General features: G+C 40.9%; 1 protein-coding gene across 4 annotated transcripts in view; it reads left to right on the plus strand.

The window, feature by feature from the left end:
* Positions 1 to 17,408, plus strand: part of LAMA1 (laminin subunit alpha 1) — a 178,384-nt gene that overhangs the window by 149,599 nt on the left and 11,377 nt on the right. For 3 of the 4 annotated variants that reach the window (XM_090039717.1, XM_090039718.1, XM_090039719.1), the window contains 14 exons: positions 1,905 to 2,048; positions 3,600 to 3,733; positions 4,077 to 4,227; positions 4,792 to 4,916; positions 5,840 to 5,990; positions 8,430 to 8,574; positions 9,260 to 9,401; positions 11,013 to 11,127; positions 11,320 to 11,490; positions 12,711 to 12,862; positions 13,398 to 13,583; positions 14,032 to 14,194; positions 15,474 to 15,586; positions 16,557 to 16,746. In XM_090039717.1, coding sequence (XP_089895843.1) covers positions 1,905 to 2,048; positions 3,600 to 3,733; positions 4,077 to 4,227; positions 4,792 to 4,916; positions 5,840 to 5,990; positions 8,430 to 8,574; positions 9,260 to 9,401; positions 11,013 to 11,127; positions 11,320 to 11,490; positions 12,711 to 12,862; positions 13,398 to 13,583; positions 14,032 to 14,194; positions 15,474 to 15,586; positions 16,557 to 16,746 — 2,082 coding nt within the window. Of the gene's footprint in view, positions 1 to 1,904; positions 2,049 to 3,599; positions 3,734 to 4,076; positions 4,228 to 4,791; positions 4,917 to 5,839; positions 5,991 to 8,429; positions 8,575 to 9,259; positions 9,402 to 11,012; positions 11,128 to 11,319; positions 11,491 to 12,710; positions 12,863 to 13,397; positions 13,584 to 14,031; positions 14,195 to 15,473; positions 15,587 to 16,556; positions 16,747 to 17,408 lie in introns of those variants that run through there. The other variant, XR_016441386.1, reaches the window with a different exon arrangement.

Here is a 17,408-nt window from a genome sequence, read left to right on the forward strand (position 1 = left end):
TTCCCCTTTCAACAACAAGTATTTTAAAGGCAAAAAAGGCCTTAAAACTCACTTTTAAAGCTGTCCTGTTGTTCTTTCATATCAAGCAAATCTACACCGAAGTGAAGTAATGGATGCTGTAAATATAGCTAGTTGGTGGGAGTTAGGAATTTTAGCCTTGAGCTTTTTGTATCTATGGACCTGTGAGAGCAGTGAGCCATTAAGCGTCCCTTTCTCCTCCCTATTGCCTTTTATTTGTAAGGGAAAATTTCCCTTAAAAACAATACAGTGTCATGTGTCAGGCAATAAGTGGAGAGACGTTTGTGTGGGAACCAGACAAGTGGTTGAATGGAAGTGACTTTGTTTTTGGAGCAAGGTGATTTCCCAGCCTATTTGAGGAGAAGTTATGTGAGAGGGATAGAATACATGTGTCTAAAATATGAGGATTATTATGAGATTGTTTGAGTGGATTATTTCACAACAATAGGTTCTGACAACCAGGTTGCCTTACATCTGACCTAATCCATTATGTCTACTTTTATAAGAAAAACTTGCTTATACAAAATATTTCAAAACTATGAATTGGTCATTTTGAAAATTGAAGGCTCTAAGTAAGAAAAGTACTTCAACTGTGTTATGGACCGTGGTAGTTTATCATTACGACACAAAGGGCACATCTACGTGTCACCGTATGGCACTGTGGTTTAGTACTTCATTTTGGAAGCACCAAAGCACAGCGCTGTATGGGTGGTTACTGGGCTGTGCCCATGATGCCAAGTTAAATTTCCAGGGGATTTCCCTTATACCAGGGGAGTGCACTGCTGCGGCAACATAGCTGGCGATCACGTGTAGACAAGTGGGATCACTATGTTGCCGTAGTGCATCACTACATTGCCATAGGGTGACATGTGGACATACCCAAAGGGGGATTTAGTAGAACTGTTAATGGACTAGATCCTGTTATTCAATGTGGGCACATCTACATGTACCCCTACAGCGCTGTTGTTACTTCACCGTCACGTAGCACTTCCAAAAGAAAGTATTACATGACGGTACAGTAACAGCCTGTACTGCACCATGCCAGCAGTGCACGGCTATTTTTAGCTGGTATAGCACCATAGCAAGGCACTATACCAAGAGAGCGTGTTGCTAGTGACGTAGCAGCAGCATCACAGTTTTTGCCCGTGGACACTACATCACCATATCACATTGCAGTGGTGATGTAGTGTCACATGTAGACATGCCCTGTGAGTACTAAAGTCATAAACATGCACACGTTAGAAGCAGTGAATCCAATATTAGTGAAATAAATTATGCAAATCAGAAATCAGTACTTTGAATATCTTCTTAAATTACCTTATTTTTAAATGGATCCTAAATGGATTTTCTAACAAATTAGTAAATACATTGCTAGTGATTTAAAATTGTGGAATTCCTTTTATTGGAATAGAAGCTTAGCCTTTTAAGTTTTAGATTTTTGGGGGGTCTAAATATACTCACCAGACTAGTTTCTTTTTTTGGAGGTGGGGAGAGGAGGAGGGAAAAGGGAGATCCTTTGAATTTTCTCAACCCTTAAAATCTACTTTTTTATATTACTATAATGTTTTTCCTAATAAATGGGCCTCATATACTAATGTATTAATGACTAATGTAGTTCTTGCTATATGATTAATTCCTTTAATTTTGAGTACTATGACTAGATGATCAGATGATGAGGCACCCTTTTACTTACTATATTTTAGGCAACTTCACTTTTTCAACCATCATCTAGCATGCAGCAGTGTGTGCATGCTTAGCCTTATTAATGCCTTATTAATGAATACTTAGCTCATATGAAGCTCTTTCAGCAAAGCTCTTGCATTCGTCTAACCAACTATGTGCTTTGTACGTAACAAGTATTTCTGTTTCCTTCCTTTTTTCCCCAGATTAAAGTTGCAGTATCAGCGGACAGAGATTGTATTCGTGCCTACCAGCCTCAGATTTCATCCTCTAACTACAACACCTTAACATTAAATGTTAAAACAACAGAACCCGACAACCTTCTTTTCTATATGGGTAGCAATGGAAATGTAAGTCCAGTTGTGTAACATTCATTGAAGATGATGGAAATCAAGTATTTTAAATATTCACTGACACACTTCTCTCTCCATACATATGCACAACAACTAACCAGACAAGCCACCAGGCAGGTGTGTGTGAAAGAAGGAATAATTATCTGCTGTAGATCACAGCAGGGCTGTGTTGTAGTGGTTGTACCACTCACTCCTGCAGGGAGGAGGATGGAAAGTAGCAGGTCTTTCTGTCCTGCCCGTTGCCCAGGAAGCTCAGTTAACATAACAATCTTAGGCCCCTTCTACACATTACAGGTATCGCACAATTAACTGATTTATTGTGCAATTACTTTGATACCAGCTATCCCTGCAAAGTACCTTTCAAGTCATAAAAAGCTCCAACCAGCTACAAAATTAGCCCCCGAAAACGTGTTCTAACTTTTATAACTGGTTGCTATCAAGCTTTTAGTTTGTATGTGTAGCAGGATCTTCCCTACAGGGGTGTACCTTGCCCAGCTGGAGCTGGGAATCCCACAACTGAAGGAACTCTTAGTCCCAGCAGCTGCCTACTCTGGGTCCTGGCAGCACAGGGACCCAGAGTCCTGCAGCCGTGGACACTGGGTGCCAGGACATAGCTGGGTCCACCACCTGGGGGGTGCAACTGCCCCAGGGGTGTGTGAAACCATGGCGGTCAGGATTCTCCAATCCCACGGGTTCATATACCCCTGAGGCTGTGGGATCATGGCAGCTGTGATCCTTCAGCCCCAGGGGTGTGGGGAGGCACCCCCACAATTAGGATCCCCTCAACTGAGGGGTCTTCCAGCCATGGGAGTTTTCTTCTTGCCAGGGCTCTCCCTGTGCCAGCAATAAGACAAAATGGGATGTAGTGCACATGGAGGCAGGGGAGGAGGTACAGTTGTGTGGATCACACATTAGATCCCATCACACCTTTACCTGCATATCTATTTTGGATATGCAGAGCGTACTGGGTTCTGCTGAGAGGTGCCCCCCTTGACACAAAGGAACAAGCAACATTTAGCCAAGGTAGCTATGAGGTCCCTACCCTATGTGTAGGCAATGCTCATATGAAATACATTTTCTCTTGGGTATGTTATTGTAGGTTTTCTGTCCACTAGACATGTCCCTGCATTTGAAATAGAGCTTTGCTGAGACCTGACAGTAGTCCCATATGACAGCACAGCTGAAAGTTGTCCTTTTCCTCCCACCCTTTGTGATCCTAGCAGTTGTACAGATTGCCTATTTCCACATAATTCCTGTGTGCATAATTCCTGTTATTTCAGTATTGGCCTTTTGAGTTCATATCATGTCTGAATTTGCGTGTTTTGTAGGAGGGAAAGAAGGAGGATGGAGAGAAGTAAGTACATTAGTGGAAGAATTTGTTAGCTTTAATAAGTTTTTCCTTCATAGAGAATGGTTTGACTCAAAGTCAGGTTTGATAACCTGGGATACAGGCATGGTTTTAGGAAGATATACTCAGAAAGAAACGTATTAAACAGTACAGGAATCTGCCACGTATAATTCATTAAAGGAACAACAATTATTTTCCAGAATGACTTCATAGCAGTGGAGATGCGGCGTGGTAGAGTAGCCTTTCTTTGGGATATGGGCTCTGGATCAACAAGAGTGGAGTATCCTGATTTTCAAATTGATAACAACAAGTGGCACAGGATACATGCAACCAGGTAATGCTGGTTTAATGTGGGTAATAGATATTTTATTTTCTAAACGAGTTAAATTGAAAATTTGATTTCTGCTGGTAGTAGCATGTGACTTTTTACCTACTATGAAAAATGTGATTCCATGCAAATTACGGAAGTGTAGTGCTGCATGATTATATTACCAGGCTAAAATTAGAGCTTTAGTGGACTAAATGTGAATTACCCTTTAAAATGCATGAACCTGTTGTGTTTGAATCTCTCAGTGACAGCTGATTTGTTAGCTTAGAATGAGTTTGTTGGTATGTAGTAACCCATCAGGGTAACTTCTGAAATTATTTTAATCTACAGTGTTTTGTGATTTTTCGAGGTTTGGAAAAACTGGTACACTGAGTGTAGAGGAAGTGAGCTCCACTCAGAAGCCCTTAACAAAAACTGCAGCCTCTCCTGGGACAGCTACTGTACTGGATGTAAACAAATCAACATTGATGTTTGTTGGAGGACTTGGAGGACAAATCAAGGTTATGTCTAAAAATGTTATTCTACAACATTGTTTTTATCCTGTTATAAATACTTGTCCTGATTTAGAAATAATTATGCCAATTGCTTAGTTGACCAAGAAATGTCATGCATGCTGTGCAAAAAAGCAAGGATGAAGAATGGTATCCAGAGCTATCAACCCATTATAAAACTACCAGGGAAATGATGTTTAAAGTGACAATCAGGAAATTCTCAGTGTTAATATGAGTGTAGGCGGTTAGGGGTTCTTGGATCATGTTAAAAATTTCCAGTTAGTCTGTTTTCTCTCATTCTCTTTCCTCCATGATTTGGTATAATTGGTATTTGTTATCCATTTTGTTATGATTGTAAATGGGTCAAGGACATTGTTTTTTACTCAGGGCAAAATTCATCCATTAAGATGTGAATTATAATTATAAATAATCATGCTAAAACCTTTTGTTGTTCTTCCACAGTGATTTATCCCTGACATTAGTTAAAAGCTCAGTAAAAATAGAAACCATTTGGCTGGATTCATTCTGAAGTAGTTAACCTTAATCTTATTCATCATATTTCTTCTCTGTCAGAAATCACCAGCGGTTAAGGTGACTCATTTCAAAGGATGCATGGGAGAGGCATCCTTGAATGGCAAATCTATTGGTCTTTGGAATTACATTGAAAGGGAGGGTAAATGCAATGGATGCTTTGGAAGGTAATATTTTCTCTATCTTTTCTTAAAAACATGCATTTATTGTGGGAGCACTTGGATATAAATATAATTTTATTGTTATATGTTTCTATGTTCATTAAATGTATGATGAATTTGGGCAAACTGTAGCACTTCAGTGGTTATTAGAACAGTTTGAAGAAAGGTATCAGATGGTGTCAGAAGTGCCTGCTAAATCTATTTATTGTGTACCTTTCCCATTTATTACCTGGTTTCACTGTTTTCATATGGTTCTCAGGCTTTTATAGATTTTGCATATATGCTGTTTGTGTGTCCATTGTAAGCAATTAGTTTCAGTATACCTTTGTATTTTAGAATATTTGGAATATGCAAAACATATTTATTCCTTTTTTCTACTAGAAAATTTTCTAGTATACATTACATTTTCAGTAGCTGTACTTTTTTTTTAAAGTTAAATAGGATTAAAAAGAAATAAGCTTTTACTTAGCCTTTGCAGAACCAGCAGAGGGTGCTGCATGATTATATAAAAGCCCCAAAAACCCCATTGCAGGGGGGAATGATGATAAAACAATTACTGAAAATGCAATTATGCAAGGAATTTGGGGAAATGCATGCCATTCTTTAAAGTTTGAAGGTAAGAGGCATTTTCTTCCTCTTGAGAAATGTAAGTTTTTCTTTCATAAAGAGAGAATTTTCTCTCTTGTGAAAACATTTCCCCAAAGATAAATTAGACATTGTGAGTTTCTGTAATGAAAGTAGCCCTTGGCTGGGTTCCCTTTGTTATTTATGACATAAAAGATTCAAGTCTTCTACAGTCACTCTTCCTAATTATGTTGTTCCTGGCTACATTAACTGATTGTTCTCTCATAGGTTTCACATAAAAAGGTGCTTATAAAAATGAAAAATTTGTAGTTAGTATTCCAACTATTTGTTTTTCCTTTCCATAGCCCTCAGGATGAAGACACTTCATTCCATTTTGATGGCAGTGGATATTCAGTTGTGGAGAAGGCGCTCCGCTCCACCGTGACTCAAATAATAATGTTTTTCAGCACCTTCTCCCCTAATGGGCTCCTACTATATCTTGCTTCTAATGGCACTGTAAGAAAATTGTCTTGATTTTATACCAATCAAAATTAGTATTCAGAGTCAGTAAAGAATTTTCCCCATCTTTCAGGAACTGATTAGCACACCATATTACAGCATAGAGAACTTTGACCCAACTGCCAAGGGAACCCGGAGAGAAGTGACAGTTGCTGAACCATTGCTATATTCTGGGCGGATCTGCATGTGCAATTAAGGTGCAGCAATAAACTCCAGCACCTATTGCACCAGAGTTTATTGCTCTTGGGAGCAGTGTTTGAACGTGCACTGGGACTACAGCACGTTGAGATGGGTTGAAGCAACCCTAGCTGGCAGGGAGCCTGGGGGGCCAGCCTGCCAGTTTGGGGCTGCTCCAACCTGGCTCAATATGCTGTGGAGGGGCTGGCTGGGGCACGAGTGCAGAGCCCCTGCACTGAAGCACCCTTGTGCCCCAGCCAGCCGGCACTGCATCTGCACATGCACTGCTGTGGATTAAAAAACTCTGCAGCAGGATAATATTTATATTTATAGCTCATCCCTCTGGGAACTGATCAGCACACTGTATTACAGCATAGAGAACTTTTACAAATACTACCCTGTTGCGGAGTTTATTAGTTTACTCCAGCCCAATAGCCCTGAATATGTAGATTACAGCATTTACTACAAGAGCTAATGAGTCAAAACATGTACCACAGAGCTAATTAGTCTACTCTGTAGTAAACCTCTTGTGTTGTTGCACCCTCTGAGATTAAAATTAATCCACCAAAAAATTCTCTGTCACTTGTGAGTGGAATTAGTGACAGCACAACTAAGTTTCATAGTTTCCAGGGTCAGAAGGGACCTGAGCAGATCATCTAGTCCGACCCCCTGCCGTGGCAGGAAAGAATACTGGGGTCAAACGACCCCAGCAAGATGTTTATCTAACCTCCTCTTAAACACCCGCAGGGTAGGAGCCTGCACCACTTCTCTTGGAAGTTGGTTCCAGAACCTAGCTGCCTGGACTGTGAAGTAGCGCCTCCTGATATCTAACCTAAACCTACCCTCTTCCAGCTTGTGACTGTTATTCCTGGTCACTCCTGGCGGTGCTCGGGGGAACAGTGACTCCCCCAATGCCTGCTGATCCCCCCTGACTAGTTTATAACAGGGCACAAGATCCCCCCTCAGCCTTCTCTTTTGGAGGCTGAACAGGTTCAGGTCCCGTAGCCTCTCCTCATAGGGCCTGCCCTGTTGTCCCCTGATCATACGAGTGGCCCTCCTCTGGACCCTCTCCAAGCTGTCAACATCCCCCTTGAAGTGCGGCGCCCAGAACTGGACGCAGTACTCCAACTCCGGCCTGACCAGTGCCGCATAGAGGGGGAGGATCATCTCTCTGGACCTGCTCAAGATGCATCTGTGGATGCATGACAAGGTGCGGTTGGCCTTCCTAACTGCCTCCCCACACTGCCGGCCCATGTTCATCTTGGAGTCAATGATGACCCCAAGATCCTTTTCCGCCTCCGTGCTGACAAGAGGGGAGTTCCCTAATCTGTAGGTATGGTGCCGGTTGTTCCTCCCGAGGTGCATCACCTTGCACTTGTCTGTGTTGAAACCCATTCTATTCTCATCCGCCCACCCTTGTAACCTGTCTAGGTCTGATTGTAGGCTGTTGCATCCTTCCAGTGTGCCCCTGTCCCCCCACATCTTAGTGTCATCAGCAAATTTGAACAGGGTGCTTTTTACCCGCTCGTCCAAATCACTGATGAAGATGTTGAACAGTGCGGGCCCGAGGACCGAGCCCTGCGGAACCCCACTGCCCACGTCCTTCCAGGTTGAGAAGGACCCATCCACTACCACCCTCTGGGTGTGGCCCACCAGCCAGTTGGCAACCCATTTGACTGTGTGGGTGTCTACACCCCAGCCCCCCAGTTTCTTAAGGAGAACGGGGTAAGAGACAGTGTTGAAAGCCTTCTGGAAGTCTAGGAAGACTATATCCACTGCTACCCCTGCATCTAATGATCTGTTGATCGGATCATAAAAGGCCACCAGGTTGGTCTGACAGGACCTGCCACTGATGAACCTGTGTTGGTTGCCCCTAAGCATGCAGTCCCCTGCTGGCCCCTCCTGGATGTGTGCCAGCATAATTTTCTTGAACAGCTAGACCTAGATTATAACTCAGTCTGTGCAAGGAACTTGTTCAGTTCCTGTGGAAACATCTTGGTAGAGTCCAGAATCTTTCACATCTTAGCTTGTACAAAAATGTGAAACGATCATTTGAAATGTTATAAATAATAAACATTTATAACATTTTAAATGACGTTATGTAACTTGAGCATAGAAAGAGTACCAGTTCTGAGCACTGGGTATACTAACTATATTAATCACCTGTAGTTTTTAATAAAAATATCCCACTTCTTCCACATATTTATTATGTACTATGGGTTTTATATTTTCATTCAATCCATCTATGTTTTACTGCAGAGAGATTTCTTGTCTCTGGAACTTGTTGATGGCAAAGTGAGACTGACTGTTGATCTTGGTTCAGGACCGCTTGCTCTTTCAACAGAGAATCGTTACAATAATGGGACATGGTATAAAATTTCATTCAGCCGCAACAAGAAACAAGGTAAGAGTTGAGCAGAAAAAATAAACATTTAGGCTTTCACGAATAGAAATGTCTAAGGCAGTAATTTGGAATGTCAGTATATAACCAGGTCTGGCTACTCTCAATGCATATTCATTCTCTGGCAGCCATTGCCATAGTGCTTTCTTTTTTTGGAAGTGATAGCAGTGCCAGTCTGTTGCTTGGCAAATGATCACTCTGATGTATGAGTTAATCTTGGCCTTGATTTTTTCCCCCCTTTCTTACATGTAAAGTGTAGAAACTGTTTAAACGCATGAAAGGAAAACGAATTAAATCATATTTAACTATTGCAATGCCTTTGCCTGGCTCTTTGCAGAGGGCAACATCTTTTCTTCTTCTGTATTTATATGGTGCCAGCCACACTAGGGGCCAGGACTAGGGCTTATAGGAACTTACGCGTTTTAATAATGTTTCTTAATATACATAGTTTTTCCTTTGGGGTGTTCCAAAAGTATATTTTAATAGAGAAAATAGTCATCTTATCAAAATATATGAAGTCTTGAGAGTAAAGAAATTCTCCCTTTAAGAGAGGAAGTTTTGAGAGTAAAGTAACTATCCCTCTCTCCTTATGTGACTTTGAGAATCTTTTCATACAAAAATATTGCTAAGTTAGAAAAATGTTTTCCAGTGTTCTTCTTCACTGATTTTTACTTTCATTTCCTTTCAGGAGCATTGGCAGTCATGGATGCATATAACCTTAATTATAAGGAAACCAAGCAAGCAGAATCCCCTGGAGTAGCCTCGGACCTCAATCGTTCAGATAAGGACCCAATTTACATTGGTGGACTACCAAGAGCAAGGGCTGTGAGGTACAGTGTTAGTTCTTCCATCTTTTTCCTCTAGTTGTGTTTGTAAGTATTAAGGAGTGATCTTTCATCGGTCTAAATTGGCATTGTCCCACTGAAGTGACTGGAAATCAGCAGAGTCATTGAAGTTAGGAGTTTACACCAGTTACAGATCTGTTTGTTGTCTTTTATATTGTGCTCGCTCATTATCATCATTTCAATTTTAGTAACTTGGAAACAGGCACAAAGAGATTACCTGAATTTTCCAAGCTCACAAACAGAATTTGAATCCAGATTTTGTGTGTCGCAGCCCCATCCTCTATTCTCTAGGCCAGGGTTTGGTAATCTTTTTCTCCTGTGGTCTGAAGCTTGTGACTTTGGTCCCTACAGCAAGCCACAAATCTTTGCCCTTGGCACACCCAAGATATTTGTTTGCCCTTGCCACTGATCCTGAGCCCTTCTGGAGGAATCCTAGGATAGGCATGAAAAAGCAGCAGGGGGAGCAGCAGAGGGGAGGTGCCATGGATAAGGCAAGTGGCACAGCATGGTTACATCTTCAGCCTAATCTCCCAGTTCTGCCTCAGGTTGTGTTGGATCTTTGCAGACTCTTGCCCATGGGCTGTAAGCTGCTGACCTATGTCATACTTTTAAAAATGCTACATACATGAGTGGTGGCCTTATCCTATTTATTTTTTAACTAGCTTGACTTTGGTTATATATTCCTGAAATACAAATAGATTCAGGCCAATTGTACATGGATACCCTGCTTGTTAACTAGTAGCAGATGATAAAACGGGCCTCTCTTAGTTCCTTAGTTGCATCTCAGTTCTTTTAATCTTGCAGGTTCCCTTGTTCCCTCACCCATTGCTGATTGGTTGAGGTGCCCTGGTGGCCCTGCTGCTTGCTGCTGACCAGCTGGGAGGCAAAAATAGCACAATATTTAAAATGGCAGTTTTCACCTCGCTGCTGATCAGGAGCGAGTGGCAGGGCCCCTCCACCGATCAGCAGGGGGGGCATATGGGGGAACAGATCTGCCACACGTCCCACTTCTGCCATGAATTCAGTAGGTCCCATGAGTTACATAGAACTGTGCCATTGCAGCTAAGGATTTACCTCAAAGCTTTGGTAATGGTACCCATACCATTTGGTATTGCAGTATACTGCCATGCATTTCGACACCGCTTCCATATTGTTCACAGTGGTCCCCCTGCTTTACCTGTGGCAGGTGAGGGTGTTATGGCATGTGATTGTGTCAGGGTTCAATGTGTAGTTTTGCTAATAGGTTAGACAATGAATTTGGTTCATGGTTTGAATAGGGATGGCCCTTTCACAGGCAGGGTGTTGGACTGGGGGTCCCTTTCAGCTCTACTTTTCTATGAATGCTGATGTTCAGATAAGATTTAATATATGTTTGTAACTACATTTTTACTTGGCTTGGCTCTCATTAAATGCCAAAAGTATTCCAATTTAATTGAGCCAGATCAGACTCTTCAGATCAATGATTCTTTTTCTCTCTGAAGAAAAATACCATTCCTGCCCTGCCCTCCAAAAACATTTTCCCCTCAAAAGCTCAGTTTAAATGCTTAAACCATGTTTTTGTCTTTACCATGGGAAAAAAAATCCTTCTTTTTTCAGGAAAGGACTTAGCAGCAGAACATATGTCGGTTGTATTAAGAACTTGGAAATATCCCGCTCTACCTTTGATTTGATTAGAAACTCGTATGGTGTGAGAAAAGGCTGCATATTGGAGGTAGGAAATTCTGGCATCTCTGTTGGGTTTTAATAATCTAGCTCGGTACAGAACCTGATTCATTATAACAATATAGAAAGTAAAACTATCTTAATGTTTTCATAAATTGTCAGTTGGTCAGTCTAGTTCTCCCTCATTGAACATCATCCTGGGGACAAAGTCATTGAGTATCTCTCTCCTTTTGCAAAATAGCCTATCCGTAGTGTCAGCATCTTGAATGATGGCTACATTGAATTAGAACCTAAGCCCCTATCTCCTGAAACAGAACTGATGGCAACTTTTGCTACTAAGAACAGTAGCGGAATCATCCTTGCTGGTCTCAACAAGGGAGAAGAGAAGCGACAACGCAGACAAGCACATTTGGTAAGTATCTCAATAGTTTTATACCCCAAATACTTTCTTTCAGTCTGTGCTTCCAAATGTCTAATTAGCTATTCATTTCAAGGGTATAAAGTGGATGAACAGAGCTAAACAACAGTGTAAGGAGTAGGAATCATCTCTGAACCAAGAGTTCTAGAGTTCTGCATTTCTCTAGTATAAGGAGTAGGAATTTTTCACAAGCAAATGAAGCTAACTTTGAATATAAATCTTTCATTTCAGTTAAACATGGTCTGCTACTTATGGTTTTAAAGAAAACCTTTTAAATATCTGTGAAGTCTAAACCAATTACAGGGTTGTGTCCCAAATCCATAGACAGTCAATTCCAGTACCTGTTGCTACAGCCATGATTTTGCCAAGTGGCAGCACAGTGAGCAGAGCATTATTTATTTTATGGTCGGTATCTGGGCTGACTGTAGTAGAAAAGAGTTGGGTTGGTTTCAGTTTACTGTACTTAGAAAGGCTGTGAACAACAACTGAGGCAGACACTTCAGAGGAAGATCTGAACAGTCATGTCTTGGTAGGGAGTAAAGTAGTGGTAGGCAGGTAGGAGCAGGTACTACACTTGAACTTAGGAGGAGGCTGGTAGAATAAGCAGCAACCCATTCAACTTAAAACACTGACAGCTGCAGAATGTAAGGGAACAACACAGAGTTAGAATGTTCCTTCTCTTTTCCAACAGCCAAAGGGTATTGTTGGGGGGGGTTCAAACTTATCAGACATCCACTAGTTGGAGGCTGATATGAAAGATGACACTCCCAAGCAGAATTCAGTGACAGCATCCTAGTAATGAGTCCAGCACTCTTCCTTTTTCCTTTGGCTTGGCTGACACACAAGGATTTTGAAACCATACACAAGCTTGTGTAGCAACCTGATCTTTTACCGTAGAGGAGAGGCTTCTGAAGCTTGCATTTTTCTTCTAGTAGAAGGCTTAGTTCTCTGGTTTTCTTTCCACATTCACTGTCACCATGTTACAAAATATGAGATGCAAACACCTCAAGGAACACTTACTTGTTATATTATTTTATTCCTAAATAATTTCACATTGGAATTTTCAAAAAGTCATGGATACATTTTTGTCAGAGTTTGTTTATGGTTTCTAGTTTTGGAGGGCAAACTTGACTAGATTATGTTCTGTATAAAGCATAAAATGAGAGAAAACAGAATTGCAGGAAAATAATAATCTTTTTATTTAATCTCCACAGCCCTTCTTTTCAATCATGCTGATTGATGGTCATCTCACTGTGCATGTTAATGCAGGGGACAGAGCAAGTACCAGAAAAGTCATTCTCCAGTCTGCTAATGGGACATACAGCGATGGACAAGAACACTCTGTCATCCTGATCCGGAATAAGAGGTGCATGAGACTGTGTGCAGTACCACTTGTTTAATTACTGCATGTCATTGTTAGTTCACCGTGTTCCCTGAAGAACTGACTTAGCTAGCTCATTTGGGTGGAATAATCAGGATTGTGTTTTTCCGCTGTTAATAGAGAAGTTCTGATTTATATGTTAATTGCATGCAGCATACAGCAACTGTTTAAGCTGTGTATGAAAGCTCTCTTAATCTCCAAACAGTATCAGCTACCTGAGTAAAGGATATTAATTTGCTGATAGAAAAAGTACATATTTAATTGGTTATTTTATTATTTTGATGAACATACAAGTCTAGTTTACTTTTAAAACACCTGCAGTAAGATTAGATAGCAAAAGTATTTGTAAAGATATTCAACACGTCTATTGTATTTCATTTTTAAAATATTCTTAGAAGAATCACTTTTATGTGGCTTAGGAGGATTAAACAAATCACAGAATCTTCCTTTCTTAGCACTTGACATTTATAAGGTTGGAATGAAGTTCTTTGTTGAATGAATTTCCACTTTCCCCTTTCAGGATGATAACTGTACAAGTGGATGAAAGTAACCCTGCAGAAATGAGACTCAGCTCATCAGCAGAAATTAGTCCTATGAATATTTCCAACTTCTATGCTGGTGGGGTGCCAGCAGGCGAGGGCATCTTAGGGTTGAAGATGACTGGATCTTTTTACGGATGTATAAGCAATCTGATTTTTAACAAGGAGTAAGTCAGAATGAATGGCAGCACTGTTTTGGAGACAGGAACTGCAAGACTATATATAAAATATAAATTGTTGCTTTGGATTTAACTCCTTCAGGACACAGACATAGGCAAACACAGTGTCAGTGCTCACAATGTCTGCACCTTACAATGTGCAGAAAAGATCAGTTTTGAACTTTCCTCAATGATTATTTTTGTCCATGTTTGCAGTTATTCAGTCTGGCTCAAATATCTTTAATGCATATAAGCATAGCGCACAAAAACAAAATTGGGTTCTCAGTTATCACGTTTATGCATGGGGATGGGCCTACTGCCTAGCAAAACCATTACATGAATAATGGCATGTATTTACAAATATTTTTAACTGATTTGCAAGTTTTTATCCACTGACGTTAGTACTAGATCTTATAGTCTTTTGATGTACTTAGAGCCATCTCCTTTTAAAACACAGGCTTTTGGATTTCACCACTGCTGTGAGGTATCAACATGTGGACATGGGTAACTGCTTGCTTTCAGAGAAGCCTAAACCAGCAATACATCCAGAAGATATTGAGGTTCAACCTGACCTTCAGGCTTTGCCAGTTCCTCTAAGACCTCTTCCAGATAATAAGAAGGTACATACTACAGACTTAGTCCATAGTGTTCTTGTGGAACAAAGGCATTGAGTGGGAAGAAGCTGTGTTCTAAATGTACATTTTTAAACTTGTTTCCAAAGTATAGATTCATCTGCTTCACTCCTTTTCACAGCATGGAGGAATCTAGATAAAATAAGCAATGCCTTGTATAAAATGGCAATGGTTGAAGCAGCAGAACACCAGGTATAATTCTATATAACAGCCACTGGGCCTTATAGCCATGAAGGCCATGTGGAGGGAAATGCAGTTAAGTCTACCATTGCTTACCAACCTGTAGTTTATTTTCATGTAAAGAACTCTTTATAAAAAGAAAAATGGCCTTCCAGCAAGGTCAGTTGAAAGAGTAACCATCATCCATATCTCGTTTTACTGCCAAAATTAATGTATGCTGACAAAGCAGGGCAGGTTAAAGGTGACGAAATAAACTGCACTTATGTAATTCACTGTACCAAATTCTGTGGCCATGTGCAGTTCCTTCCATGGTTTCAGTGGTGAGGGGAAAATCCAGACAACTGTGGAGGAGCAGGATCTGTAAAAGTGCCATAGTCAGTACCTTTGTGCATTAGGTCTGCATGTGGTTTGCAAAAGCTTTTTATCTCTTCCTGATCCAAAGAAAAACGAGGCAGATCCCCTTTCCCTATATGTACCCGTGCATCTTTATGAAGCGTTTCTCCAAGTATCTTGTAATCATTCTTGTTGTGTGTGGCAGAGGAACCCTGGTTTTGTGGATTTTATACAACATGGCTATAAAAAAGAAAAAGAAATAAGCAGTCTTTCTGAGAGCTGAAGTATAGTGTTGGTGCATACACCATTGCACAGCTATTCATCCCTTAAATCAGGGTAAAAGAGCAGCTTCACTGAATGATAGAAAAATGTCTTCAGTAAGGATCACTAAAGAATTTCCTACTGAAATTCTATTATGTCCTCTCTCGCAAAGGCTGAGACAGCAATGAATAAAAAAACTGCCTGTAAATTAATAAATCAAAAGCTGTAACCCCTAAGCAGGAAAAGATGTGTTCTTAACACAAAATATATTTTGAGCATTATAAGTAATTTTCTCTGACCCTACCACAGGCTTGAAATGTTTGAAAGTTATAGTATTTGATTAAATGAATTGCATGCTTATCTCATGCGTCAACTTCACGCAGTGAAAATACAACACGGCTACAGTACCAGGTAACACTGCTAATCGGCAGCAGAGTGTTTGAATAGCACTTGTGGAATATTCTCTTTTTAAATAAAGCTTTTTCATTGATAGGCACAGTGTGCACAAGATGAAATGCCAGATCATGTTCCTGGTGCCCGCCAGTTTGGACTTGCCAGAGGCAGCCATTTAGTACTGATTTTTAATCCGAGTACTGTCAGGAGGAAGTATGTATATTTTGAATCATGCACCTTCTCCCCCACCCCCACACATTCCCTTATATTTGGTTATGAGGAGAAAACAGTTTTAAATGAGGTTCCTCTCCAAACCTAGATCGGACCGCTGACCCTGCCTTAATTTCCTCAGTCTGTTACCATCAAATAAAGCACCAGAGATACTGCATTGTAACTACACCCTCCTTTCAGATTTATAGTGCAGTACTTTAATTCAAACATAACTCTCCCATCCTCCTTCTTCAGACTCAGCAAATCTGTCTGTCCCTTACAGACTTCTAAATCTCTCCTAAGAATTCTTGCTTTTGCCACCCCTCTCCCCACAACTATATGGCTCTAACCAGACCCTATCCTTTGATTCAGAGAACCTCTTGTCCAGTCTTTTACAGATATCCTGCAGTAATGTCTTGCTCACTGCAGATCTCTCTCAGGCCTCAGTGTAGCTGACTGGAAGCTAAAGAGACTCCCTGCTGTAGCTTTCCTCCAACAAACTGACTTATCCGTTTCCCTCTCCATCACTTCTCCTCCCCCCTCTACTTTCCTAGGGGCTAACAAGCATCTCTCCTTTTTTCAATCTTTCTTTGGCCTCAGGCTGTACAGTAAATCCCAACAGGCCTGCTTACAAGTTACCAGCTTCTGCTATGCTGCTCTGGGACTCATTCCCTTCACCTGGGAGGTGGGCAAACCTGCAACAGGTTACAGCTGGCCCCAGTCTCCTCAGAGGTTCAGTTCTGTCTGTGACAATCACTTTGTATTTCTGATTGAAACTATGCATACTGTATTACTTTATATTTTGGATTGCATTAGGAACCATTTTTTCAAACATACAAAATGGACTGTAACTTTGCTTTACTGCTCTGCATCTTCTTTTATTGTAAGATTTAGGTTAGACTCTTTCAGCTATAATGCCTGCCTATCGGTACAGAGTAAAGGATTTCAACAATATTTCATTGTTACTGTTTAGACTCTCTGTTCAGTTGAACCTCAGAACCTATGCGTCTAGTGGCCTGATTTACTACATGGCTCATCAGAATCAGGTTGATTATGCATCCCTTCAGCTTCTGGGGGGACAGCTATATTTCTCATTTGATCTTGGAAAAGGAAAAGCAGTGACTTTTCACCCTGCTATCATCAGTGATGGAAAATGGCACACGGTAGGTATCAAGAGGTTTGTGCTTAACCTTGTTTCACCTGCAGTTACTGAGCCAAATCACACTGCCATTCTCACATATTGGCATTGGATGGAATAAGACATAAGGCCTTTACACTGTTACAAATTAATTAAGTATAATAAAGTACTTCCCCAGTTTTATTCTTCTTAATTTTACAGTAAGTCACACACATAGTTACCGCCCCTTATTTAAGGATAAGAACTTACTAAAATTGTAGCAAGTAAAAGCAGTAACCCTCCCCTCCATAAGAAAATCCTGCAAAGTGGACTGTAAATTTGAGCTTGCCCAGAAGTTTCCTACGCATTCTTACATGGATGAAGAAAAAATTGTGACAGTATTGAGTGGAGACCAGTGCTTTCACTGCAGAGACCCTGCATCTCTACCTTGCCTCTGTGCTTCCATTGTTTACATGGTGGTGGAGCTTCATTAGACTTTCCAGCCAGCTGCTGGGAGGCCCCTTCCTATGCACGATAGGTAGCTCACATAGTGTGTAGGGGGAGCTCTGCACCAGGTACTAGCTCTGCCAGCATCAGCCTCAATTCAAATGTTCATTGGACAGGTAGTAAAATATTACAATATATCCCATTAGGCCTCCCCCTGCTTCTACATGCACAGAGCTCTAACTCCATGAATGGGGTTCTCTA

The sequence above is a fragment of the Crocodylus siamensis genome, chromosome 3 (assembly GCF_052110815.1).
Source record: "Crocodylus siamensis isolate JL-2025a chromosome 3, ASM5211081v1, whole genome shotgun sequence".
NCBI lineage: Eukaryota > Metazoa > Chordata > Crocodylia > Crocodylidae > Crocodylus > Crocodylus siamensis.